At 42.9% G+C, this 27,444-nt stretch overlaps 1 protein-coding gene across 1 annotated transcript; it reads right to left on the reverse strand.

The window, feature by feature from the left end:
* Positions 1–7,160: 7,160 nt before the first annotated feature.
* Gtsf1 (gametocyte specific factor 1) lies at positions 7,161–25,806 on the reverse strand. The gene is made up of 8 exons (XM_051159398.1): positions 25,738–25,806; positions 22,166–22,358; positions 17,319–17,419; positions 11,764–11,890; positions 11,065–11,148; positions 10,550–10,613; positions 9,041–9,135; positions 7,161–7,346 (listed from the first exon to the last, which is right to left on the reverse strand). Exons 1-8 carry the CDS (start codon positions 25,804–25,806, stop codon positions 7,330–7,332), a joined length of 750 nt encoding a protein of 249 aa, XP_051015355.1. The 3' UTR covers positions 7,161–7,329.
* Positions 25,807–27,444: the final 1,638 nt, after the last annotated feature.

Raw genomic sequence — 27,444 nt, forward strand, 5'->3', positions numbered from 1 at the left:
GGGCACACGGGTGGTTCTCACCCTTCTCAGAGCACTATCGTCCTCTGGTAATACCAACTGTTATTAGTTATTCATGTAAGATTACACAGCTGCAGGAGGAAATACTGGGACTGATCTAAAGACAATTTTCAGAGCTTTGAAACAGAATACAGCTCTGTTTATTAGAAAAGTGCTTGGTGTGAAAGTCTTGGCAGCAGCAGCAGTCTGCAGGAGCCACTCACCCCTACCTGTTCCCTGCAAACAAGCCTGCGAGAGCGCCTGGAGTGACGTGGCATGCGCTCCTTCAAGTCCTTCTTTATGCACACGGACTTAAAACAAGCTACACCAGACCTGAAACAGCCGAAGCTGGTCTGGAAGGGCAGGGATGCAGCTCAGTGGCAGCTTTGCGTGTGCGAATTCTTGGGTTCAGTCCTCATCACAGGAAGAAACACTACTACTCTGTAGCTGGGCATGGCCTTATGTCTGCAACCCCAGCCTAGGCTACGACACAAGGACTGCCATGGCTTCCAGACCAGCATGGGCTATAGAGTGAGACAGCTCCGCCCCCTTTCCTTCTTCTGTTTCTCTGTGTAGCTGTCCTGGAGCTCACTCTGTAGGCCAGAGCTGGCCTTGTACGAGACAGTCTTAAAAAAGGAGGAAAGGGCCAGGAGCTGGTGGCACAAGCCTTTAATCCCAGCATTTGGGAGGCAGAGGCAGGTAGATCTTTGTAAGTTTGTGGCTAGCCTGATCTACACAGTGAGTTCTAGAACAGCCAGGGCTGCACAGAGAAACTCTGTTTTGAAAAAAAAAAAAAAAAAAAAGACAACCAAACCAAACCAAACCAAAATGAACAAACAAAAAAGGAAGTAAAAGAAGGGGTGAGGAGAGGAAGGGTGCAGCACAGTGCTTGGCAGCACGATGCAGTCAGGGGTTGATCCCCAGGACGTCAATGCAGGACGGCCACCCTCAAGCTATACACTAAGTCTGAAGCTAGCTTAGATGGGGTACTTGAGATCCTGTCAAGAAAAAAGTGAAACAAGACCTGAGGTGGCAGCCTACATTTTAATCCCAGCACTTGGGAGGCAAAGGTAAGTGGATCTCTGTGAGTTTGAGGCCAGCCTGGTCTACAAAGTGAGTTCAAGGATAACCAGGGACACACAAAGAAATCCTGTTGCTTGTTGTTTTTTGTTTTTGTAAAAGTCAAACAAACAAACAAAACACAACCACCACCAGACAGAACAACAACAGTGCCTCTCAGAAGTAAAATGAGATTAGGCTTCCTTTTAAAAGCCTGTAAGGCTCGAGGATAGCCAGAGCGTTGGGAGGATAGCCAGAGCGTTGGGAGGATAGCCGGAGCGCTGGGAGGGTAGCCAGGGCACCGGGAGCTTTAGAAACCCACATTGCTAGGCATGTACCCAAGGCAGTGACCCCCACACATCTATACTCCGACGCCAGATCAAATTTGACAAGTTGAAATGGAATACTACTCAGCTATTAAAAACAAGAAAATCATGAAATTTGTAGGCAAATGGTCGAACTGGAAGACATCACCCCAAGTGAGGTAACGCAGACCCAGAAAGACACATATGGTATACATTCACCTGTAAGCAGATTTTATCCATACAGGACAGGATAACCATACCACAACTTACAGACCTAAAGAAGGTAAGTTACAAGGCCGGCTCAAGGGAGGGTGCTTAAATCTCACTCAAGTGGAAACAGAGTAGGCAGTGGCTGAAGAGAAGGAACAAGCAGGAGAGAGAGAGTGCAGAAATTAATGAGGGTGGAGATCAGACCTGGAGAGAGCAGGGGCTGGGGTAGGGATTGGGGGGACAAAAGGCCTGCACAGAGAAGAGGAACCGTGGGCAGGGCATCTCTCTAACAAGCTGGAGATCTAAGACAGAGTAGGCTTCTGGGAGGATATGGGGTGACTCTAGCTGAGACTCCTAGTAGCAGGGTTCAAGAAGACTGAAGAGGACGCCCTTTAACTAGACAGGACTCCTAGTAGCGGGAGGGGAACATCAACCCCCACAAAAACTTTGACCCAAAATTTACCCTGCCTGTAAGATGTGCATGGATAAAGATAGAGCAAAGATTGAGGGAACGGAGGCCTGAGGCCCACCCCATGGGAGACAGCCAACCTGACACTATTAATGACACTCTGCTATGCTTGCAGACAGGAGCCTAGCATAAGTGTCCTCTGAGAGGCTCCACCCAGATGCGGAGACGCATAGCCAAACACTGGGTGAAGCATAGGGAGTCTGTGGAAAAGTGGGGGGAAGAGAGAAGGACCGGGAAGTGACAAGAGCTTCACAAGACCACCAACAAGCCGACTGACCAGGGCCCAGAGGGGCTTGCGGAGACTGAAACACCAAGGACCATACATGGACTGGACCTAGGCCCCCTACACAGATGTAGCCGATAGGCAGCTTAGGCTTTATGTGGGTCCCCTAGTAAGGGGAACAGGGCCTCTCTCCAACATGGACTCTACTGCCTGTTTTTAAAATCACTTCCCCTGGTGGGGCTGCCTTGCCAGGCCACAGAGGAAGAGGACCTGCTTAGTCCTGATGGAACTTGATGAGCTGGGGTGGCAGCGGCGGCTGGGACGGTGGTGGTGGGGGCGGCTCCCCTTTCCTGAGGAACAGGGGAGGGTGGCCAAGGAAGGGAGGGTGAGACCTGGAGGAGAAGAAGGAGGGGCTACGATTGGGATGTAAGGTGAGTATATAAATAAATTAAAAAAATAAAAAAAAAAAAGAATGAAAAGAAATTGACAGGTGGAAAGCCTATTCCTTTTCTAAGTGTTCATTTGAGTCTCCCTTAGTTCCTATAGAATCCACAGCTAGTTTGATAGTACACTTTCTAGCTAGAACACAGGAGATTAAAAAAAACCAAACCAAACCAAACAAAAAACCCCCAAGAACCTACCATGTGCTGAAAATACTTAAGCAGCAAGACGTCTAAAGGAGAACAGGGGGTTTTGCTGTACATAAGCTATGGCCACGTCACAGGCACTGGGTGGACAGACGTACTGTTCAGAAAACGCCCGGGTTTGTTGTTGTTGCTGCTGCTGTCCCCTCCCTCATCCTCCCCAGACAGGACTTCTCTGTGTAAACCTGGCTATCCTGGGACTTGCTCTGTAGATCAGGCTGCCCTTAACTCAGATTCTCCTGCCTCTGCCTCCCAAGTGCTGAGGGTAAAAGTAGAAAAAAACCAGTTTTTTTTTTTTTTTTTTTAATGCCTAAAAGAATTTGGTCCACATATGCCAGAGAACCCAAGTTTTCTGTCTGTTAGCTGGACCCTGTATGACAGCTTCGCTTCATTATGCTTCATCAACTAGAACGGGATATGATTTATTTGGCGCAGTAGGTATTTAAGCAAACTATCAAGCAGTCTACTTCAGCAATATGTATAGAAAGTCCTGGCATCAAATAGCTGAGGAGTCAAAGTCTTAGCAGTTAAAAAAAAAGTACTTGCCAGTTTGAAAGTCACAGACAGTTTACTGTTCTATAATTAGATAAAAAGAAAAAAGAAGAACCCTTGAGTAGCAGGAATAAGCAAGAGTCTTCCACAGTCTGGCATCTGCAAGGAAATGAGAAAAAAATTACTTCCTTCCCGTGACAGACGTATCAACACAACAGTAACCCTCAAGTTCTCCTACAAGAGCTGTCTCAGAAATTCACTGTTGTTAAGGGCAGATACTGAGTGTCTATTGACCCTTTCCTCTTTGTAGCTCCTCTTTGCTACGTGAATTAAAAACATTCTTTAAAGCACACTTCTTTATTTTATTTTGGTTTTTCTAGATATGGTTTCTCTTCTCTGTGTAGCCTTGGCTGTCCTAGACTTGCTTTGTAAACCAGGCTGGGTTTGAACTCACAGCGATCCATCTGCCTCTGCCTCCCAAGGGCTGGGATTAAAGGTGTGCACCACCACTGCCTGGCCAATGCACACTTTTTTCCCCTTTCTTTCGAGACAGGGTTTCTCTCTGTAGCTGTCCTTGGCTGTCCTAGACTTGGCTTTGTAAACCAGGCTGGCCTTGAACTCACAGTGATCCACCTGCCTCTGCCTCCCAGTGCCAATGTACACTTCTTGCACTAACAGTTTCATAAGTGAGAAGTGATTCTCTAGGAAAATGACTGCTTTGAACAATTCTTGAATGAATTTTAATAAACTTAATTGTTGGTATCTTTCCTCTCAAATACTTTATTACTCATTAGTTCAATAATATTGATTGTATGTGTGTGTATACATGAAGACTTTTAAATTGCATTCATCCAGGGCTGGAGAGATGGCTCAGTAGTTAAGAGCATTTGCTGCTTTTGTAGACGACCCAGGTTCGATACTGAACACTCAGAAGGTGGTTCACAATCATCTGTAACTCCACTTTTGGGAAATCTGATACCCTCTTCTGACCTTCCTGGGCACCAAGCATACATTCACACACAAAATAAAAAGAATGAATAAGCCTAATAAAATTTAAAAATAATTTATTTATTTATTTTTCAGTGTGTGTGTGTGTGTGTGTGTGTGTGTTTGCACAGAGTGTAGAGGACAACTTTTGTGATTGGTTCTTTCCTTCTAACATGTGGATCCCCGGGATCAAGCTCAGGCCCTCAGGCTTGGAAGCATCCTTTACCTGAAGCCTTTTCACTCCTTCCCTTTTTTGAGAGAGTTTCATGAAAACTAAGCTGTCCATTAACTAACTAGCCCAGGCTGATCTTGAAGTCCTGGGTCCTTTTGTCTTCACTTCCCAAGTCCTGGGATTACAGGTCTGTGCTATCACAACCAGCTTCTCATACTTGGTCCTTAAGGGAAACCCTGTCTTCTATTTCTTTTGTATCCTTTTATTTTAACGGAGGTCAATGCAGGCAGTGAACCTAGACCCCCTATTCAGATCTAGCCAATGGACAGCTCATTCTCCATGGTTGTGGGGAGTGGGGACTGCCTCTGACATGAACTCTGGTGCCCCCAATTTTATCACTTTCCCTTGCTGGGGAGGCCTGGCAGCACAGAAGAAGGGGAAGCAGACTATCTGGATGAGACCTGATCATGTGGTGGGGGAGGAGGTCCCCTTCTGTCACAGGTCTAGAGGAAGGGAATAGGGTGAAAGAGTGGGTTGGGTTGGGGGAAGGGAGAATGGGAAGATACAAGTGAGGGAATAACAATCAGGATATAATCTGAATAAATTATTTTTTTAAAAAAAGCTTGAACTGAGTGGTGGCGGCACACACCTTTAATCCCAGCACTCTGGGAAGCTGGCAGATCTCTGAGTTTAAGGCCAGACTGTCTACAGATTGAGTTCTAAGACAGCCATGGCTATCCAGAGAAACCCTGTCTGGAACCCCCCCCCCCCCAAAAAACAAAACACAACAACAACAACAACAAAAAAAAACTTGAAAATTTTGTAAGTTTTAATAGAAACAATGCTGCTTTTGTTTTCTTCCCCAAATTAAGCAGACTAAAAGAGAGCTGTGTGTGGTTTTGCATACCAGTAATCACAGCACCCGAGGCTGAATGAGAAAGGAGAACCTTGAGTTTAGGGTCAGCCTTGGCGTAAATAATCTAGATGCTGTCTTAAGAGAAAAAGGTAGTTACACAGAAAAAGGAACCCATTGTGTACAACAGTGAAGTTGTGGAAGGCGTGGAACCAATGCCGTCAGCCCTGACACTCAAGAGACAGAGGCAGGTGGGTCTCCATAAGCCGGAGGTCAGCCTGGCGTAGTTCCAGGACAGCTAGGGTTGCAGAAACAAGAGACCTTGTCTCAAAAAGGGGGTCAGCAGATGAGTGAGAAGAAATACCTTGTCTTATCTTATGAGAAGCTTCTCCTAGTTTTTCGTTATAGAGTTGCCTTTGTTATTTAGTAAATATATCGTATATACTAGACATATTAAGAGAACAATTGACCATTTCTCTAGGTCCCCTCAATGTGTTCTCTCTGATACACATCAGTGCGTCTTTTTCTGGGGCCAAATTTCATTTCCTTGTTTAACAACTTAAAGTCAGAATCTCCCAAGCTGAGTGTGGTGGCGCACACCTTTCTTCAGGAGGCGGAGGCAGGCTGAGCTTTGAGTCTGGGGCTAGCCTGGTCCACAGAGCAAATTTCAGGAGAGCCAGGAATATGCAGAGAAATCATGTCTCAGAAAAAGAAAAAGTCAGAACCTACCCAAAGTGGCCAATTCTATAAGAAACTGATACATTTTATTGTTAATGACTAAAGGTGTTTCCTTTTTTTCTATTATTATTATTATTTTAAAATTTAAAATTTTTTTTGAGACAGGGTATCACTATGTAGCTCTGGCTGTCTTGGAACTCACTATGTAGACCAAGCTAGCCTTTAATTCAGAGAGACCCACCTGCCTCTGCCTCTCAAGTGCTGGGACTAAAGGTGTGCACCTCCACCCCTGGAGTTTACTTACTACTTTTTTGGTTTTCTGAGACAGTGTTTCCATGTAGTCCTGAGTGTCTTGGAGCTTGCTATATAGATCAGGCTGGTCTTGCTAGGTAGACCAGGCTGGCCTTGGACTCAAGAGTCCTTCCTGCTTCTGACTCTCCTGAGTACTGGGATTAAAAACTGACATTCTCCCACTTTTCATCAGAAACCTTAGGTACGGTACTACAAAATGAGCCAGATTCATGTGCTTCACTGCTGAGATGGGGACTGGACAGATGGCTCAGCAGCTTAAGAGCATTTGATAAATATTTGCTGAAGGATTGTATGTGCAAGACAGCTGGAACAGTCTCCTACCCCAGCCTTCCTAGAGTCCCTAGCCCACCAGCAGCAGTAGGCAAGGCAGCCAAGCTTAGTTCTACCATTGCACACAGAAAAGCCTTCAGGAAACGGTTCATCTGAGGGAAGCAGAGTTTTGTGAGTTTCTGCACAAAAAACTACTAGAAAATATCATCAGCACAAAACTCTTAACAGACTCTGAAAATTTAAATGTTCATTAAAAAGAGTATAGATTTTTTTAAATGATTAAACCATACTAGAGAAAGAATTGCAGAGCAGTGAAGCACAGCTGTCTGATTAATTTCAGTCCATTACAAGAGGCAGAGTACATCTAGAATGCAACTTTATGTAAAATAAATAAATAAAAGGCAATGTGTACTAACATTAGGGAAAAGAACTTAGCATGGTAACAGAATTCTAATTTAAGTAGTAAATGTTTATTCATTAGCTTGTAAAGCCATTATAGAGGCTATATACGTAAAAACACTTGCACACACAAAGCTTTAATTTGGTATCATAATCTGAAAGAAAATTGGACTCAAATTGCTTTATGACCAGTTAAATCTTGCTGTCATCTGAAGAGACAATGGAATGAAACAAATACTTACTTGAAAAAGATGTTCAGTTACTGTGCATTTCCATCTACAAGAATAAACATTTCAAAATAAGTATATCATGTCATTTGAAATCCATTCTACCCTCAGTGCTCACTAAACACAAATTACTTCTTTTTTTCCAGACCAGGTTTCTCTGTGTAGCCTTGACTGTCCTGGGCTCACTTTGTAGAGCAGGCTGGCCTCAAACTTGAAGTGATCCTCCTGCCTCTGCCTTCCTGAGTACTGGGATTAAAGGTGTGCATGCCACCATGCCTGGTTTTATTGCTCTTTTTTTTTTTTTATTTACAATAATTTTATGCCTAATGTTGTGTGGTGTGTATATACACGAGTGTGTGCCATGGGTGTGTCTTGTGTCTGTGGAGGTTAGAAGAGGTTGTTATTTGGCTCCCTGGAACTGGAGTTACGAATGATTGTGAGCTGGCATGTGGTGCTGGGTTCTTGGTAAGAGCAGCAAGTACCCTTAACTGAGCCGCCTCGCCAGCCCCACAGACGTGGATTAAAACAACAGGACAGAATGGTGTGAACGCAGTCCCTGCTCACCCCATACGGTCGGGGTTTAGGGAAGACATTTCAATTCCACTCCTATGCTGGTTCTTAGCACTTTTCTTCTTCTCTACCCATTTTCTTTTAGGTTTCCGAAACAGTTTGTTTTGTTTTCGTTTTCAGGTTTTTTGAGACAGGGTTTCTCTGCATAACATCCCAGGCTGTTATAGACTAGGCAATATAGACCAGGCTGGCCCTGAACTCACAGAGATCCACCTGTCTCTGCTTCCCAAGTGCTAGGATTAAAGGTACGTGCTATCACGCCCGGCTTGTTTTATCTGATCTTGCATTTTATTATTTTATTTATTTACTTATTTACTTTTGGTTTTTCCAGACAGGGTCTCTCTGTGTAGCCTTGGCTGTCCTGGACTAACTTTGTAGACCAGGCTGGCCTCGAATTCATAGCGATCCACCTGCCTCTGCCTCCCGAGTGCTGAGATTAAAGGTGTGTGCCACCACACCCAGCTTGATCTTGCCTTTTAAATTAATGCCTTGACAATAAGAGATAATTAAGCCAAAATTAATACCGCCTTTAACGAACTCTCCATCTATTAGAGTACTTTGATACTACTCCACCACAGGAAATACCCTTTTGGTATCTGTGCTCTTGCACCTTATCTTTTATTTTTTTTAAGGATTTATTTATTTATTATGTATACAGTGCTCTGCCTGCATGTGAGCTTGCATGGCAGAAGAGGGCACCAGATCTCATTATAGATGATTGAGAGCCACCATGTGGTTGCTGGGAATTGAACTCAGGACCTTTGGAAGAGCAGACAGTGCTCTTAACTACTGAGCCGTCTCTCTAGCCCATCTTGCACCTTATCTTTTAAAAATATTTTTATTATTTTTAAATTATATAAATGCATGTGTGTTAGTGTGGAGGTGTGTAATATGAGAGTTGGTGCCAGAGAAGTTAAATCACCTGTAAATGGAGTTTACAGAGGTTAGGATCACTTGACAAGGATGCTCAAAGCCAAGCTCAGATGCTCGAGAAGAGCAGCAGTTGTAAGTTCGTCTTAATTTCCTGTCTGTGACCAGGCCCAGGGGTAGCATGAGGTACGTGAGGTGCTTGGAACACAAACTGACAGAACAGGCCGAACACACCCAGCCAAGCAAACCCATTGCCTGGCACAGTGAGGAGAGTAGGGACACTTTGCCCTCTGCTTCACTTACTATTTTTCCATGGCAGAACATAGGGCAGAGACTTGGGAACTCGCATGCCTGAAGCCAGGTTACTCTTATGCTCCATAACTATGTTGTTTGCAGGACTGAAAGAAGAAGAGGGATAACTTGAAGTCATCATAGCAGCGTTCTTTAGGCGTGTGTGCGCGCCTCAGCACGTACACAGAGGTCAGAAAACATCTTCCACGAGTCTGTTCTCTCTCACTACGCGGGACTTAGAGACCAAACTCAGGTGGTCAGGCATGGCTGCAAGTGCCTGTATTCACTACGCTGCCTCACCAGCCAGAGGGTTTGTTCCTTACCCCAGGCATCAGTTATCTAGGATTAAAACAGTCTAAGTGGTGTAGCTGGATAATTTTTTCAGTCTTAAAATAACACAAACCTAGCAAAAATAACAAAACCCCAAAAAAGTAAAATATAAGAATATCAGGCATTATTGCTTTTCTTATTAGATTATAAAGTAATATTATTATGTTTCCAGTATAAAGTCCATGAACAAGTAAGGCTTAATAGTTAAGAGCCCTGCTGCTTGCTTCCCAGTGCCCATGTCAGCTGGCTCATAATGCCTGTAACTCCAGCTCCAAGGTATCTGAAAACCTCTTTTAGCCTTCAAAGGAGTGAAGCAACACACAGATAGACAGACAGAAACATATTTACACACTCACTCTCTCTAAAAAAAAAAAAAAAGAAAAAGGAAAAAACAGAAAAATCCTCACCAAACAATATTTGTGTTACCAAGAATCTTCATCAAGGAAGAGCGTGGCCTGCACTATTGTTACTCACTTCTATGGTGATTTGAGTAAGTGTGGCCCCGACAGACTGGTGAGTTTGAGTGCCTGGCCCACAGGGTATGGCACTACTAGGAGGCGCAGCCCTGTTGGAGTAGGTGTGGCCTTGAGGGATTGTTTTCCTGTGGGGGGTGGGCTTTGAGGTCTCCTAGCCTTAAGCTCCGCCCAGTATAGAATTCAGTCTCCTGGCTGCCTTTGGATCAAGATGTAGAATTCTTGGCTCCTCAGCACAGTGTCGGCCTGGATGCTGTCATGCTTCCTGCCATGACCACAATGAACTAAACCTCTGAAACCATAAGCTAGCCCCAATTCATGTTGTTCTTTATAAGAGTTGCCTTGGTCATAGTGTCTCTTCACAGTAATGGAAACCCTAAGACAGAATGAGTGCTTGACTGACTTGCTGGCTGGCTATCTATCTATCTATCTATCTATCTATCTATCTATCTATCTATCTATGAGACAGGGTTTCCCTGTGTAACCCTGGTTGTCCTGGAAATCACTTTGCAGACCACAGTGGCCTTGAACTCACAGAGATCCTCTTGTCTCTGCCTCCCAAGTGCTGGATTAAAGGCGTGAGCCACCATGCCTGGCTTTTAAAATTATTATTATTATTATTATTATTATTATTATTATTATTATTATTATTATTATTATTATTGTAATACACTTGGATTTAGAGAGGTAGTGATGAGAGTAAAACCATTTAATTTACCTGTTGTTGCCACAGAAACTGGCTGTGCCCCAGACAAACGGGGTGCTAGTTTGTTCCCACAAATCTGCCAAAGGAAGCAAAACAGTTTGTGATACTACTAGACAAAACACCAATCCAAATTAGTTGAGTTTGTCATATGGGAAATAATACAGCTAAGTTTTGAGGGGTATAAATAAAAACTGATTGAGTGCCCCACCCACGTGACACAGAAGCAGAATTGAACAATGAAGGATATAAATACAAGAGCCATAAATAATAATAAATGTACCCAGTAACAATCAACACAGATGGTACAAGACAATTTATGGGGAAAGCAGATGTTAAGAAGTGCTTCTTCAAATTAAGGCTGTTCTACGTGTCTGCACAGTGATACAAATATGCTCATTTTGGGGCCCAATAAAAATAAGGCATTCTGAACAACATGGTGTTTCATAAAAAAGAAAATCTTCCTTCTGTCTTTAAGCAAATGATTTGAGATGTGAACATGTAAAGAAAGAAATGTGGAGACACCTTACCTTTATCCCAGTCCTCATCACAAGGAGGGCACTGCCATGTGCTCTCAGCCAGAGTCTCTTGTCCAAGGTTCCTGGTTTGGTTGACTGTAAGACAGTAGAGATTTTATATATAAAGGGCAGGGTAGGAAACTGCCAGGTTATTCTGCTTAAGGGATTTAAGGTCTTTAAAGGCTGCAGGGTAGCCTATTGGCCTACTGAGTCTTTGTTTCTAAGTAAGGAGAGGATGAAAGCTGACAGGAACAAGGACTGCTACCATGCTTATGGCAATATCAGGATTATTTATTTTATTGAGACAAGGTCTCATGTTGCTGCCTGACTTCAGACTCAAAGTTGACCTTGAATTTCAGATCCTCCTGTCTCCCCCTCTTCATGCCACCATGCCCATGAATTTTGTGGTACAAGAGCTGGAACCCAGGGATTTATCCACGAGAGGCAAGTACTCCACCCACTGAGTTCCAGCTCCTAAAATCATTTTAGATGATTTATTATAATAGTAAAATGAACCACAGTGTTCAGAAGACAATGCAGTCTGACCTATGTAGATACTAACAACCCACTGCTACAATGACATAGCATCTCAAAGGCAGAAAAATGTTCTTCTGAAATGGTGAATGCCAGAAAGCAAGCTAATGATGTAGTGTAATTCCAAACTGACTGGCTAATCCCCAGTCCTGGGACATTTTCGCTAGTTAGGCTTACCCACATCCTGCTCAATACAGCTTTTGTCATCACAGCTTGAGATATGGTGACTGATTTCAGCCCGGGGGACCTGGTGCCGAGCATTGAAGGGACAAGTAGCCAATTTGTTTGCGACATCAGGATGATTCTGTGGAGTCAGAATTAGGGGATCTATCAATTCTTGGATCTCATAAAATTCAAGAAAAGTAGCTCAGCTTTTTCCTTATAAATGGCTCCCTGAAATCTCTCAGTGAGTTTATGTCTCAGCCATGGTAGACATACTCATCAGAGAAACCTAAAAGGGATTTATTTATTTATCACCCACACAGGCCATGCAGCTACTCTCAGTATCTCCAAAACGCAAGCCTTTTGGTTATGACTGTAGGGATACCAACACACACTGGGAATTTAGTGGCTTATAAAGAGCAAAACAGTCAATATGAACCATTCATTCTGTTTATCAGACAGCACAGCCCTGAGTGCTGGAGCTCTCTGGGTGTCTTTGAAAGCCGACACTCGGGACCAACACTAACAATGAAACAGTCTGCTCTGCTGCAGTGCCCTGCTTTTGCAATGCAACAGTGCTGGGAAACAGCTGCTGTAAGGGAGCTGCAGAGACAAGCTAATGATTCTTCAGACCAACACAGGGACACTTATTTAAAGTAAGTTAAATGAAGCCTTGAACAGCTTAACCTTTTGTTTGTTTATTTTTTTGAGACACGGTTCTCCGTGTAGCCGTGGCTGTCCTGGAACTCTGCTCTGTAGACCAGGCTGGTCTCAAACAACCTCTACCTCTCAAGTGTTGGTCTCTGCTGGTCTCAAATAGCCTCTGCCTCTGCCTCCCAAGGTATGAGTCACCACTGCCCAGTGAACAATTTAACCTTTATTTCAGCTATTTCACTTAGGAGAAGCCTAAATAATAATATACTTTGTTGGGCCAGTATCTTGTTTTAAACCCCCCCAAAGAATTTATTATCATCAAAATGTCAAGGCAAATATACCAGCACTTAAGAAATTTAAGAAAGCTGGGTGTGGTGATACACACTTTTAATCCCAGCACTCAGGGAGGTAGTGACAGGCAGATCACTGTGAATCTGAGGCCAGCGTGGTCTACAAAGTGAGTCCGGGACAGTCAAGGCTACACAGAGAAACCCTGTCTCAAACCACCACCACCACCACCAGCAAAACAAAACAAGAAATTTAAGAAACACAGGCCTGGAGAGATGGCTCAGGAGTTAAGAGCACTGCTACTCTTTCAGACTATCACTCAGACTGGAGGCTGACAACTGTCTGCAACTCCAGTTCCAGGCAATCTGGTATTCTTCTGGTCTCTGTGGGTATACACACATAACTAACACACACACACACACACACACACACACACACACACACACACACACGGGCAAGAGATGGCTCAAGTCTGACAACTTGAATTTGATATCCAAGGCCTATATGGCTTGGGTCAGGAGAGGCCTGGTCCTCACAGGGTGCCGTCATTCACAGGCACGCTGTGGCACACGCACTGTGGCACACACACACACTGTGGCACACACACACTTGTGAACACGCACCAAAATGTCTTGTTATTGTTTTAAAGAGAGAAAGAACATAGAGTTGGGTGGGTTAGGGAGGTAGGGAGCATCTGGGAGGAATTGGGGTCAGGAACATGATCAAAATACATTTATGAAAAAAATTTTCAATAAAAAAGTTTTAAAGATGTGTCACAAACAAATCTCAAAATGTAAAACTAGTGATAAGCAGGCTGGAAAAACGCAGGACTAAGAAACTTGCCTGGCCCCTCTCTTACCTACCTCTTCTCTCTCTCACTCTCTTCCTCTGTCTCTATCTCTCTTGTTTCTCTGTTTCTTTCTGGGTTACTCCTCTTACTTCCCTGCTCTCCCATGCTCATTTAGTAAACTTCTCCATATGAAAAGAAAGAAAGAAAGAAACTTGCAAGGGTTTGGAGAGATGGCTCAGTGGTTAAGATTGCTTGTTAAGCAATCATGAGAACTTAGTTTGGATTCCTGCACCCAGTAATAAGCTGGGTGTGGTCTTGCATGCCTGTAATGCCAGAGCTGGCAGGCAGCAAAGATAGAAGGAAGCTTGCTGGCTGCCAGCCTAGCTGACACAAACAAACAAGCAAACAATTGCCCACTCCAGGGTCAGGGAAAGACCATGTCTCAAAGGAACAAGGCAGAGTGATAGATAAGAACATTCTGCCCTCTTCTAGCTTGCTCTTGTGCAGACCGTGCACACACACCACACACACCATACACAAAGGTAACTGCGGCCAGGCATAGTGGCACACACCTTCCATCCCAGCACTTGGCAAGTGAAGGCAGGTGGACTAATGAATTGAGATCAGCCTTGGCTTCAAAAAGCTCTACTTCAAAAAAACTAAAGTGCCCTCTTCCCCCAAAAGTCCAAGCAAGCAAGTAAGCAAGTAAACAAACAAAGGCAGTTTATGGCTCAGGCCTATAATACCAGCTACAACGAGGCTAAGACAGAAGGACAGAAAGTTCAAAGTCTGCCTGGGCTATGAGTTCAAGGTTACCTTGGGCAACTTAATGAGACCCGTCTGAAATTAAAGGCTGGCAACACAGCTCAGTGGAAACAGCACTCACTTCTCTTGTGTGAGGCCTCAGATCCCCAGTGTTGCCCCCTGAACAGCCCCTGCCCCCCAAAAAAAGAAAAAGAAAAGAAAATCCATGTGGACTTAATTCATGACAATCCTCCTACCTTAGCCTCAAAAACGGAGGGCACAGAGGTGCACCGCCATACCTACTCAGGGGAGGCAGCTTAAATTTTCTTTATTTAATCATTTTAAATGTGTATGAGGTATTAAATTATCCTGGAGCAGTTGTAAGACATTTGATGTGAATTGGGTGGCTCTGGAAAAACAATACAGGTACTCTTAACTGGTGGTCATCTCTCCAGCACACCTCTGTATTCTGAAACAGGGTCTACGTAGGCCCGGATACCCTGGCACTTGCTGTGTAGACCAGCCTGGCCTTGAACTCACAGATTATCTTTGCCTCCTGAGTGCTTGGATTAAGGCACAGGTCACCATGTCCAGCTAAATATTTACATATTTTATACACCTGAATGTTCTGCCTGCATGAATGTACATGCATCATATCTGTGCCTAGTTAGGAGAGTAGGTCAGATCTCTTGGAACTGGAGTTACAGATGAGTGTGAGCTGCCATGCGGTTGCTGAGAATCAAACCCAGGTCTTCTGCAAGAACAAGTGCTTTTACCCTTTGAGCTCTCTCTCCGTCCTCCACCCTAGCTTTTTGAGACAGGGTCTTATTACGTATTCCAGGAGGTCACTTTATAGTTTAACTGTCTTTGACCTCATGGCAATCCTGCCTCAACTTTCTGATTAAAACTGTCTGGATTACAGCTCTCTTGCCTCTGTCTCCTTAGTGCTGGGGTCATGGGCATGAACAATCACACATGGTTTTATGTAGTGCTAGAGATTGAACTTATTATTTAAGACATTAAATATGAATTATGCATAGTTTGGATTTAACACTAAACTTTTGGTATCTGAATCTGACATTGGTATTCTTTAAAAAAAAATTAGGCAGTAAAGAGATTGCTCAGAGGTTAAAAGCACTGTTGTTCTTGCAGAGCTCAGCCCCAGGACCCACAGGGTAGATCCCAACCATGTGTAGCTTCAGTTCCAGAGACCTGATGCCCTCTTACCAAGTTTCCTCAGGCACCAGGTATGCATGTGGTATACATGTGCAGGAAAAATATACATACATGATTATACATATATCTATGAATATGATTAAAAAAATCTTACTTTGTCAATGTGTGTGCGCACATGAACACAGGCGCCTGTGGAGGGCCAGAAGAGGGCACTGGACTGTGAGTTGACTGATATGGGTGAGAACAGGGTTTATACCTCTGGAAGAGCAACAAGGGTTCTTAACTACTGAGCCATCTCTATACCCTGACGTCAATATGCTTTTTCTTTAAAGGGTTATTTATTTTTACGAATTCTGTCTGTGTGTACACCTGAAAATTAGCAGAGGGTATCACACCCCATTACAGATGGTTGTGAGCCCTCATGTGGTTGCTGAGAACTGAACGCAGCACCTCTGAAGGACAGCCAGTGCTCCTAATTACGGACCTATGTGTCCAGCTCCCCTGACATCAGTATTCTAACAATCCTGGACAAATACTTTTTAATTAATGAAGGACTGGAGTGGGTCACATTAGCTAAGTCTATAAAGGAATAACCACAGCAAAAATGCTAACTGAAATAAAGCTTTGGGGATCTGTAGAGATGGCTCAGTGGTTAACAGTGCGTCTAGCTCTTGCGGAGGGCCTACTACAGCTCCCAGGACCGACATGGGGGCTCAGAGCTGCCTGTTAATTCCAGTTCCAAGGGATCTGATGCCTCTTCTGGCCCTGACAGGCTTCTGTGTGTACATTGTGCATATAAACTTACTCAGGCAGACAGACACGCACATAAATTTTTTTTTTTTTAAATAAAAAAGATGTTGCAATGAACATTCCCTGGTAAAGATGAGTGGGCAAAGGGGAATATTGTAGGACACACTGTGACATACCACGGCTTCCATGGTGAGATGTTTTCTAGCTTTGTTTTGTTTTTTTTATTTATTTATTGTTTGTGTGTTTTTTATTTTGAGGGGAATGTTGCAAGGGTGGAGGGCAGATGAGGGGACGGGAGATGAATGGGACTTGGGTTCATGATGTGAAACAAAGAATCAATAAAAAGTTAAAAAAAAAAAAGCTGGGTGTGGTGGTGCACGCCTGTAATCCCAATACTTGGAGGCAGAGGCACGCAGATTGATGTGAGTTCCAGGCCAGCCTGGCTTCAAACTGAATCCAGGACAGCCAAGGCTACACAGAGAAACCCTGTCTTGAAAAACCAAATAAATAAATAAACAAGCAAATAAATACATTGAAATTTGGAGGAAGTTATTTTTAGGAAGTATATTTTCTTGGGATAAAAATTATAAACAAAAAGTCACAAAGAAATGTAATAGAGGGACTGGAAATATAGCCCAATGGTTAAAAACACTTGCTGCATTTTCAGAGGACCAGGTTGTTTCACAGGCACCTACATGGTGGTTAATAACTGCCCTGTAACTCCAGTTTCACAGGATCTAATCCTCTTCAGACCTCCACGGCACTAGGCGTACACATGGTGCACATATATACACTTACCAATATGCTCATACACATAAGATAAATCTAAAAAATATTTATAATATAAATTATGAGGACATCAAAGTTATAATGTAAAAGGGATTTCTCATTACTAGGAAAAAATTAGTGATTCATTTTTTTTCCAAAGGATAAGACTCTAGAGTCACTGTTTATAAACAGTGCCTTGTGCTAATTAGAAGAAAATAAAAGATAAGAATTTTATATGCTTCAAAGAATAAAACAAACACCTATAAACACTGAAACTTAATAAAAGCAGACTTGCCAAACAATCGGGCATTCAGTTAAAATATCTATATTAAATGATTTGTTGCTTCCAAAGCTTGGCTCTTCAGGCATTAAATGGCATATTATGAAAACAATATACTACCTTTCTGCACTTGATAAGATGATAAGGAAACCTGCAGGCCCTGATCTGGTGATTTTTATCATAGGGGCACTGTAGTAACTTTTCAGGGTCCAGGGAGTCGACTGAAAGAGAGAATAAAAACCACAGTAAGTATCAAGTGTCACAGACCTGTAAAACTACGGCAGCCTTTCAGGCACATTAGTGTTTTCAATAAATCCACAGTGAAGGAATAAGGCAGTCTAAAAAAAGATTAGATTAAAATAAAGTGTGACTGGCCTCGTGGTGGCGGCATATGCCTTTAATCCCAGCCCTCTTGGGAGGTTGAAGCAGGTGACCTCTGAGTTTAAGGCCAGCCTGGTCTATAGAGTGAGTTCCAGGACAGCCTTAACAACACAAAGAAATCCTGTCTCAAAGAAAACAAACAAACAAACAAAGAAAAACCAAAACAAAACTCACACCAAGAAACCCTGTCTCAAAGAAAACAAACAAACAAACAAACAAAGAAAAACCAAAACAAAACTCACACCAAGAAACCCTGTCTTGAAAAACAAAATAAAATGCTGGGCGTGGTGGCGCACACCTTTAATCCCAGCACTCGGGAGGCAGAGGCAGGCGGATCGCTGTGAGTTCGAGGCCAGCCTGGTCTACAAAGTGAGTCCAGGATGGCCAAGGCTACACAGAGAAACCCTGTCTCGAAAAACCAAAAAAAGAAAAACAAAATAAAAACAAAACACCAAAAAACCCTTAGACTTTCCCGCCCCCACGGTATGCTTGAGGTTTCATTCACATTTGACTGAATATGGTTTTCATTATTATTAAATGTTAAATGACATCCACAGCATTTTTTCCCTTTTCCTTTCTTAACAATAATGATTTAGGGTCAGTTCAATTCTCTAGCTTTCCTGCACTTTCCCAACTAGCCCAAAAAAGTTGGAATGGATTGCTGGTGTACCAATATAAACATTGTGGCCCACGGCACTTTCAAACTTCACTCTCCTGACCCAGCTGGCTGTAGGACAAATTGAGAATAATCCCTTATCAGCACCCTCGTCTGCTTCTAGTAAACAAATGGGAGCCATGTCACTTCAATGTAGTATTACTAACTAGAGCTTTCCCCTGCCCTCTGCTTTATTTCTATGCTATATTGGCTGCTCTAGTTTCTTTGACAATAATCTCATTACTTTTGTCAGGTAGATGATTTTACTTTTCACATTTTGGAACATAGATGAGAAAAAAAAAAATCCTTAATCTAATGACCACCAAACTGGCCAACTAAAATAAAAATAAACTGCAAAGACAGAACCTCCCACAGCTAAGACAATTGTAGAAACAGACTGCTATGTCAAGAAAACCCTGAATCTATATCATGTTATTCAAAACTGCCCTTAAGCTAGCCACGCTGCCCAGGCAGTGGCCCAAATCTTAACAAGCCTGGTTCAGGAAGGAAAATTAAATGATTAAGTACACTCTGAGAGCAAAAGGCAACCTAATAAAACACTCTTGCCACCCCTGAAGGTAAGGATAAAAGTAAAATAAGCAATTCACCTTTGACAAGAAGCTTATATACCAGGAGAGTGCAATGAAAATCAAAAACCAGAGGGGAATTGAAACCGACAGCTTCACCGGAAGAGTGGTAAACATGGAATAAATTGTTAACCATGGTCGTGATGCAAATCAGCCTGAAAGGTGATCTGAAGGACAGAACAAACAGGGAGGAAAACGTCCTAGAGGACAGGCATGCTTATTATGCCAACTGAGCTCTTAGCCAGCAATCTTTTATTTCTGAAGCTTCAGAACACCCAGGGAACATTCACAGAAGAAATTCTTATTAGTTTTCCTTCATTTAATCCATTCCATCACTAGCAAATGTCAGCAGTTGGCAGAACGGAGGTTCTCTATGATTCACACATATTATAACTGCCCTTATAGAGCATGCGTCAAAGCTGATAATGAGAACTACCATACATGCTTTATTTCTTGGTCTGGCAATTTAGGTCAGCTCTACTTTACTGTTCTACATGGAAAAGAATTATCAATCAATCAATTGTCCATTTATCTATCATCCATCCATCATCTATCTTGGTCACCAATCTACATCCATCCATCAGTCTGTCTGTCTATCTTATTTATCTACCTACCTAGTTACCTTGGTTTTGTGGCAAAATTATGGGTCTTAAGAATGCTATACAAGGCACATGCCTTTAATCCCAGCACTCGGGAGGCAGAGGCAGGCGGACCTCTGTGAGTTCAAGGTCAGCCTGGTCTACAAAGCAAGTACAGAACAGCCAGGGCTGTTAGACAGAGAAACCCTGTCTCGAAAAACCACACACAGAGGAATGTTATACAAGTGCTCTACCACTGAGCTACATCCCAAAAATTTGTATTTATTATTGTGTGTATGGTGTGTGTGTGTGCGTGCACGTCCATGTAGGTCAGAGGACAGCTTTATGGCATCAGTTTTCTCTGCTACTTTCACATGAGTTCTGAGGGTCAAGCTAAAGCTGCCAGGTTTGTATGGCAAGCACTTCACTGCTGAGCACTCTCACTGGCCTGGAAGTTGTGATCTCCGTACTTCAGCTTCCTGTGAGTCAGCATTGCAATTGTGTCCCACCACAGTTGGTTCTCCTGTCCCCACCCCCCTCTCTTTGTTTTTGTTTTTTGGACAGGGTTTCTCTGTGTAGCCTTGGCTGTCCTGGAACTCATTCTGTAGACCAAGCTGACCTTGAACTCACAGCGATCTGCCTGCCTCTGCCTCCCAAGTGCGAGGATTAAAGATGTGCGCCACCACACCCATCTCTTTAACTACCTGAGTTTAAAGTATTTTGTTTCAGACCATTTTTCAGAGTACTATGGCTGTAGTCTAAAGCGTCTTACTTAAAATGTGAACTTTTCTGTACCTCAACGTCACACAGACCTTTTTTCTCAGTATTTCAGGGAGGAATCTGAATTTTTCACAACATACACAATCTAGTGAGGCATCAAACTACACATAAATGACGTATTATTTTCTAAAAGGAGCAAGTAGTACATACTGTAAGTGTCTTCCATGCTGATGGCAAAGGAGTCCTGTTCAAGTGCTAGAGGAAAAAGCAAGGTTCAGAGACTCAGAAATGAAATGCATCAAAAGGCAGCCCTACAGTGTGGACGACTCCCTCCTGGAATCAAAGCTGCCCAAGCTCAATAAAATAACCTCTGCTACACAACCTCCCCCAGGATTTCCCTGTTTTAGGGCATTCTTCGCTCCTATGACTAATTTTAGCATCATCTCATAATTCACATTCATGGAATAAACTTTAGGGCCCACAAACAGCTAGGTCAAATATGACTACTGACAAACTGTATTCAGGTGACAAGATAGCAATATATTTTAAGTGATATTACAACATCTACCACTAAGCTGAGCCTGGTGGCGCATGCCTTTAATCTTAGCACTAGGGAGACAGAGGCAGGCAGATCGCTGTGAGTTGGAGGCCAGCCTGGTTTACAAAGGGAGTCCAGGACAGCCAGGGCTATACAGAGAAACCCTGTCTCGAAAAACCAAAAAAACCAAAGAAAAACCCCAATATTTGCTACTGTTTACTTGCTATTATGGTTTGATGCTATTTAACTTTAGTAATGGGGGCAAGTTGAGGTCATAAAAATACCAGTATTTAAACTTCTAGAAGCCAGGCGTGGTAGTGCATGCCTTTAATCCTAGCACTCGGGAGGCAGAGGTAGGAGGATCTCTGAGTTCCAGGCCAACCTGGTCTACAGAGAGTTCCAGGATAGCCAGGGCTACACAGAGAAACCCTGTTTCAAAAAAACAAAACAAAAAACAAGAACGAAGAGGTCACAGAGAACAGACGCGAAAGAGATTAAGAGAGAAAATGTCTCAGAGTTTGAATCCTCTTTTACTGGAGACCTCTACTGAACACTGATTTAGTTCACTTACTAGTATGGGAAAACTAATTATATAGATAACCTCTCCCACAGAAATCTTCTGAAAACTGGACGCATATATAGCTGTTGTCTCTAAGCAAGCTCTCCTTTGGCCTCTCACACAATTCCACACCGTTTCCCCCCCATTCTATGACATAAGCAGCATTAGAACCTTTGATAGGAAATGCAGGTGATGAGCTAAACTTTAGCTTAGTGTTCTGCTGCAAAGCCCATTTGTTAATGACAATCATTAGGGAACTACCTGAAAATTATTCATGTTTGGAATAAACTATCCTAACCTTAGGAACCTCTACCATAGTTATGTCATATTTTGTTAAAAATTTAAAAGGTATGGAAGAATCAAGTATTATTATTACAATTTAAGGTGAATGAAGGAGTGATGAGTGAGGTATTCAGCAACTTAGAGGGCCGGCCTATTCTTTCCCAGCAAACAGACTGATCAGAAGTAGGCCAAGGACGCTGGAATTCATCACTCCGCTGTCTCTTATCTTTCCCATCAAATTGTTAACAGGTGATTCAATTCCTTTCCCCCAGTACTAGGTGGCGGGGAACTGGACAGAGTGACAATCTGAAGCTACTGTTTAAACTGAAAACAGTGAGTGGCAGGCCTCAGTAAAGTAGTAGTTTCTCTCCTTTTACAAAAAAGCCCTTCCCCCTTCCCCTCCCCCCCAATTCGAGGAGAGTCAAGCAAAAAGGATCAGACAAGTGGAAGGAGGTTACCCTAAAAACAAGGCAGGCAAAGGTGCCAGGGAGCCCAAACGCAGCCGGGCCCAAGGCTGGGCCGAGGGAGGACACTACTTGTCACACACAAACTGCCTCCAAGGGCTGGCCCAAGACAAACCCCTACCGCCTTCCCTCTTTCCTACCTCAGTAAAGACGCTCTCCCTACTGCCGACTTCGCCTCACAGCCAGGCCCCGGCAACGCCCACTTCCGGCCTGGTGCCAGGCGGGGGGTCGCACTTCCTGTGACTGTGGCCTGCGCAGGCGCAGTGCAGCCCCGCTAACGTCTGTGTTGCCCTCTTCCTTTGGCTTGCCCTCCTGCCGCCAAGGCCGCCTGTTGGGGGTCTTCAGCTTCTTTGATTTTATCCACCACCGGTCCTCTACTCTCCGGTCTACATGGTCCTAAGTGGGAGGAGAACTTCCTTTGCTGACTTTTGGGCGGCCATCTTAGAAAAGTCAGGGAAAGAACGCGACCGGTCGGTGTAGGGTGCTGTTGACAAGAAAACCTCTGTGGAAATTGAAACAAAATGTAATTTATATTTTGAGAGTTCAAAAGAGGAGTGGTGAAGACAGGTACAACAAACAGTTTAAGAAAAACCAGGAAGGACAGGGATTTTTTTTTTTTTTTTTTTTTTAAATCTGTGTAGTGCATGTAGGCGCTCAATTGAAAGGGCAAAGCCTGGTCTACAAAGCGAGTCCAGGACAGTAGAGAAACCCTGGCTCAAAAAACCAAAAAAAAAAAAAAAAAAAAAAAAAAAAAAGAAAGAAAAAAGAAAGAAAGAAAAGGATCGTCTCGGAATAGTAGGGAGGATGGTGGGATTAAAGGGAGATTTAGGCTAGAAAGGACAGGTTTGTCAAAGAACTCAAAGCAGGAAACCCAAACCACTGTGAGCCTTTGTTCAGAAAACACAACATTCCAAAACTATGTTTGTTTTCCTAGTTAAATATAAATACTTGTCCCCAAAGTGCTTAGCAAAGTAGGCACTAAATTGGACTGATGGCCAAATAGGAGTGTACAACATAGGCCAGGAAGTGTTAGAGACTGTGTTATGATATGTAAATTACACACCACACAATCAGTGTGGAATGAGGAAGTTTATTTTTTATTATTTATTATTTTGGTTTTTTGAGACAGGGTTTCTCTGTGTAACAGCCCTGGCTGTCTTAAACTCTTTTTGTAGACCAGGCTGGCCTCGACCTCACAGCGATCCACCTGCCTCTGTCTCCCAAGTGCTGGGATTAAGGGCGTGTGCCATCACCGCCTGGCATGAGGAAGTTCATTATTGCAGAAGGGCAAGGAAGAGAAGATATCGACTCAGTCAAGAGAGAGTCAGAGGCACAGATAGAGTGTAAGAAGGGGGAAGGGGGAGAGGGGAGGGGAGAAAGAGAGAGACAAGGTGTTGGGTTGTTTCTTTTATCCTCTGGAATACACCTGAGGTGATGATGTCAGAGCTTGCTAAGCAACCTAGAGGCAGGCTAGTGGATCTGCTTGTGAACTAACAGACTGTAAATTTCTATAAGGAAGCGATTAGTGGGGCCTGAGATGACCTGGGAAAGCATTAGAAAAAAGATTTATACTGTAAATTTTATACTATAAATTTAGGCTATAAATTTTATAGACTTGAAAAGGTGTTGACACTGTGGGTAGACCTGGTGACACTATTTTTAAAAATCAAGTTGTAAAATACATTGTATTGCAGAAAATTTTGTGCATCCAAAGCTTAGCTGGCAGTTTAGAAGTTGGCTGCTGGTAAAATACTGTGGCTTCCAACACATGTCAGTGGGTAAGAGCCTAAATACAGAAAGGATCATCAGAATAGCAAATACAAGGTATCTTAGGTGAAAAGCATCTTGGGAGTGTGACATTTTATTTTTACACGAATAATATGTAAATTATCAGCTCTGACCCCGTCCAGCCAGCAGGCTGAAGAGTGTATGTATCATCATTTTCAGTACAGACTGAGACTTTAATAGGAGCTGGAGGATAGACTAACAAACTCATTTCAGCACCTGGGAGGCTGAGGCAAGAGAACTGCAACAGAGCTGAGAGCAGCTGGGACAGCCAGTCTACATAGTGAGACCCTGTCTCAAAACAAACAAACAACAAAACCCAAACCCAACAAACCAGAACAAACCAGTCAACTAACCAACCAAAACCCTAAAAAGAGATAGCTTGTGGGTAGGAGATGGGATCAAGTCATTCTTTTTGCAGGATAATGGTTCTTAATCATGTTTGCACATTAGAGTCATCTGGGGAGTGCCTAAGACATACCTTGCAGCTGGATGATGGTGACGCATGCCTTTAATCCCAGCACTCAGAAGGCAGAGGCAGGTGGATCTCTGAGTTCAAGGCCAACATGGTCTGCAAAGAGAGTTCCAAGTTGGCCAGGGCTACGTAGAGAAACCCTGTCCCAAATAACCTAACCAAACCAAAACCCCAAAGCCATCCTTAAAAAGACATACATGTAAATCTCCCCCCTCCCAGAGCAGTTAATCAGAAGAGAGGGAGGCACTGTTATTTTTAAAAAGGTTACCCAGATGATTCTAACGTGCAGCCAGACTAAGGACCACTCGGCACTGTCTTGAATTTTCAAAAGCATTTCTTTCATCTAGATGGCCTAGATGACTCATAGGAGCAAGCTGTTAAGTGCTTTTTTCAGACAGCAATTGCTTCATTGAAAACTTGGCACAAAGCATTTTAGGAAAAGTTTTTTTTTTTTTTTTTGACAAGTTCACTTTAGATCATTAGGAAACAAAGCAATTCTTATGAGATCCTGAATTTTGAACTCATCACAGTATTATTCATGCAGAATTAGTAGGGCCAGAGTGGTTTGAACTAAATATAATAATAACAACAACAACAACAAATGTTTTAAATCACAGAGATTTGGTGCAATTTTTGTCATTGTTGCTATGATCCATAAATACTTTTCATTTAGGTACCTATAGACTAAATTTTTTTTTTAGATTGAAATTTTTGAAAAATAATGAGCTAAGGGCTTGAGAGAATGGGAGCAGGAGCTGGTCCTGAACCCTTAACAAGCTTTGTTGTAGTCACTGATGTCAGTGTGGCAGAATTCTCAGCTGATGGAGCTGCTTCATTTAGCACCAGCAGATAAGCCCACTGTCTTTTTAATTTTTATTTTCCCTCAAGACAGGGTTTCTCTGTGTAGCCTTGGCTGTCCTGGACTCTCTTTGTAGACCAGGTTGGCCTTGAACTCAAAGCAATCTGCCTGCCTCTGCCTCCCGAGTGCTGGGATTAAAGGTGTGCACTACACCCTGCTAAGCCCACTGTCTTATAAACAGACGCCAAAGTTGTCTTTCAGCGGTGACTTGAAAATAAACATGTGCCACATATTTGTTCCTTCTGTTCTTAAATGCTTTGGTCATTCCTTTTCAAGTCAAAACATTCATGCTTTATCTAAGATCCCTGATAAGCTTTCTTTCAGCAAGTTTTGTTTGTTTGTTTGTTTTTTGCCCAGGTTGATAATATTTGAAAACAGAAAAACAATGAGACCAAGTAATTTAGACAAGGAACTTGGTTTCTAGGAGCTAGTGGAGGTTACTATCCAAAACTGAACCTCGTCTTTGCTGATTCTGTGTATATACTACTGTCCTTAAATCATATGTGTAGAATTATAAAACTATGGTAGATTTACAATAGTTAGAAATAAAGCCAATGGTCTAATAAGTCTAACGAGTGAAAAAGATTCCTGCGATTCTTCAGAAACACTCAGCTTTTGATGGCTGGATGAAGTGGCTCAGTGGGTAAGTGACTTGCCTGCAAGCCTGGTGACCCAAGTTTAGTCCCTGGGATAAACTCCTGAGAGTTGTCCTCTGACATCCACATGTCTGTCATGACATAGATGTGCACACACGCAAATACGTGTAGTAATATTAATAAAAGAACCTTTAGTGTCTCAAAAAGCCTAATAAATGTCCATCTAGCAGAAGACTAAGCATCTCTTTGTTTCTAGCTTAAATTTTATTGAGTCCTTGTTCTCTCATCTAATTATGATTTTTGGCATTAAACATAGAAAAAGTATTCCATGGCTGCAGTTTCTGAATCTGTCAGAATTGGGGCAGGGGCTGGGGAAACAACCTTGTGAATGTGGGGCCTTTTCTCAGCATTCATGCAGAAGCCTTATGTGGTGATAAATCTGAGTGTATGTACAGGCAAATTTGTTATTTGTGTTCTGTTATTATTAGGTTTGTTTGGGTTTTACTAAAGCTTTGACAATGTTATGTTAGAGGCTAAAAACTAGCCAGGCAGTGGTGGCACATGTCTTTAATCCCAGCACTAGGGAGGCAGAGGCAGGCCAATCTCTGAATTCAAGGACAGCCTGGTCTACAGATCAAGTTCCAGGACAGCCAGAGCTACACAGAAAAACCCTGTCTCAAAAAACAGACAAAAACAAGCAAACAACAAAACAAAACAACAACAATGAAGCAGCAAAAAATTACTGTCTTAACTTCTGTTGCACTCTCTTAAAGAGCTGTTCCCCCCCTTCCCCCCCCCCCCCCCGCCCGCCTAACCAGGGTCTTACTCTGTAGCTCTGGCTGTCCAGGATCTCACTATGTAGACCAAGGTGGCCTTGAATTTACATCTACCTGCCTATTAGGGAACAATTCCATATAGAAAAAAAAAAATAAAGTTCTACGTTGATGATATTTGACAATATTACTAGGGAACATTCTTTTGCCTTTATAGTTTGTTAAAAAGTCAAAATATAAGGCAGGTGCAATGGTGCATGGCCAAAATCCCAGCACTTGAAGGGAGGCAGAGGCAGGTGAACCTCTGTGAGTTTGAGGCCAGCCTGGTCTACAAAGCAAGTACAGGATAGCCAAGGCTACACAGAGAAACCCTGTCTCAAAAAAGAAGAAGAAGAAGAAAAAGAAGAAGAAGAAGAAGAAGAAGAAGAAGAAGAAGAAGAAGAAGAAGAAAAGAAAGAAAGAAAGAAAAAAGTCAGTGTATTTTAAGAACCGGAATGCAGAACCAGGATGGTGAGATAGGCCTGCAATTCCAGGACTTGAAAGGCGGAGACAGGATGATTAGGAATTGAAGGCCATGCTTAGTTACACAGTGAAGTTGAGGCTAGTCCGAGGTACATGAGATCCTGTGTGTGTGATGTGTTTGTGACACACACATTTTTACATATCCATGCATGTACAAGTGCATGTAGGGATGGATATGTACATGTGTGGATGCCCGTGAAGGCCAGAGAATGATGTCAGATGGTTCTCTTTACACTTATTCATTTAGTGTGTGACTCTGTGTGGGTGTGTGCATGCCACAGCATCTGGAAGGATGCTGGAACAACACTTTCAGGAGTCAGGTCTCCCCTTCTACCAACAGGGCCTGGAGACTGGACTCAGATAGTAAGCCTTGGCGGCAGGCACCCTTACCCACTGAACCATCTTGTTGGCCTCTTTTACTAAAAAAAAAAGAAAAGAAAAGAAAATTACATTTATTTCGTGTGTGATGTAT

Source organism: Acomys russatus, chromosome 17 (assembly GCF_903995435.1).
Source record: "Acomys russatus chromosome 17, mAcoRus1.1, whole genome shotgun sequence".
NCBI lineage: Eukaryota > Metazoa > Chordata > Mammalia > Rodentia > Muridae > Acomys > Acomys russatus.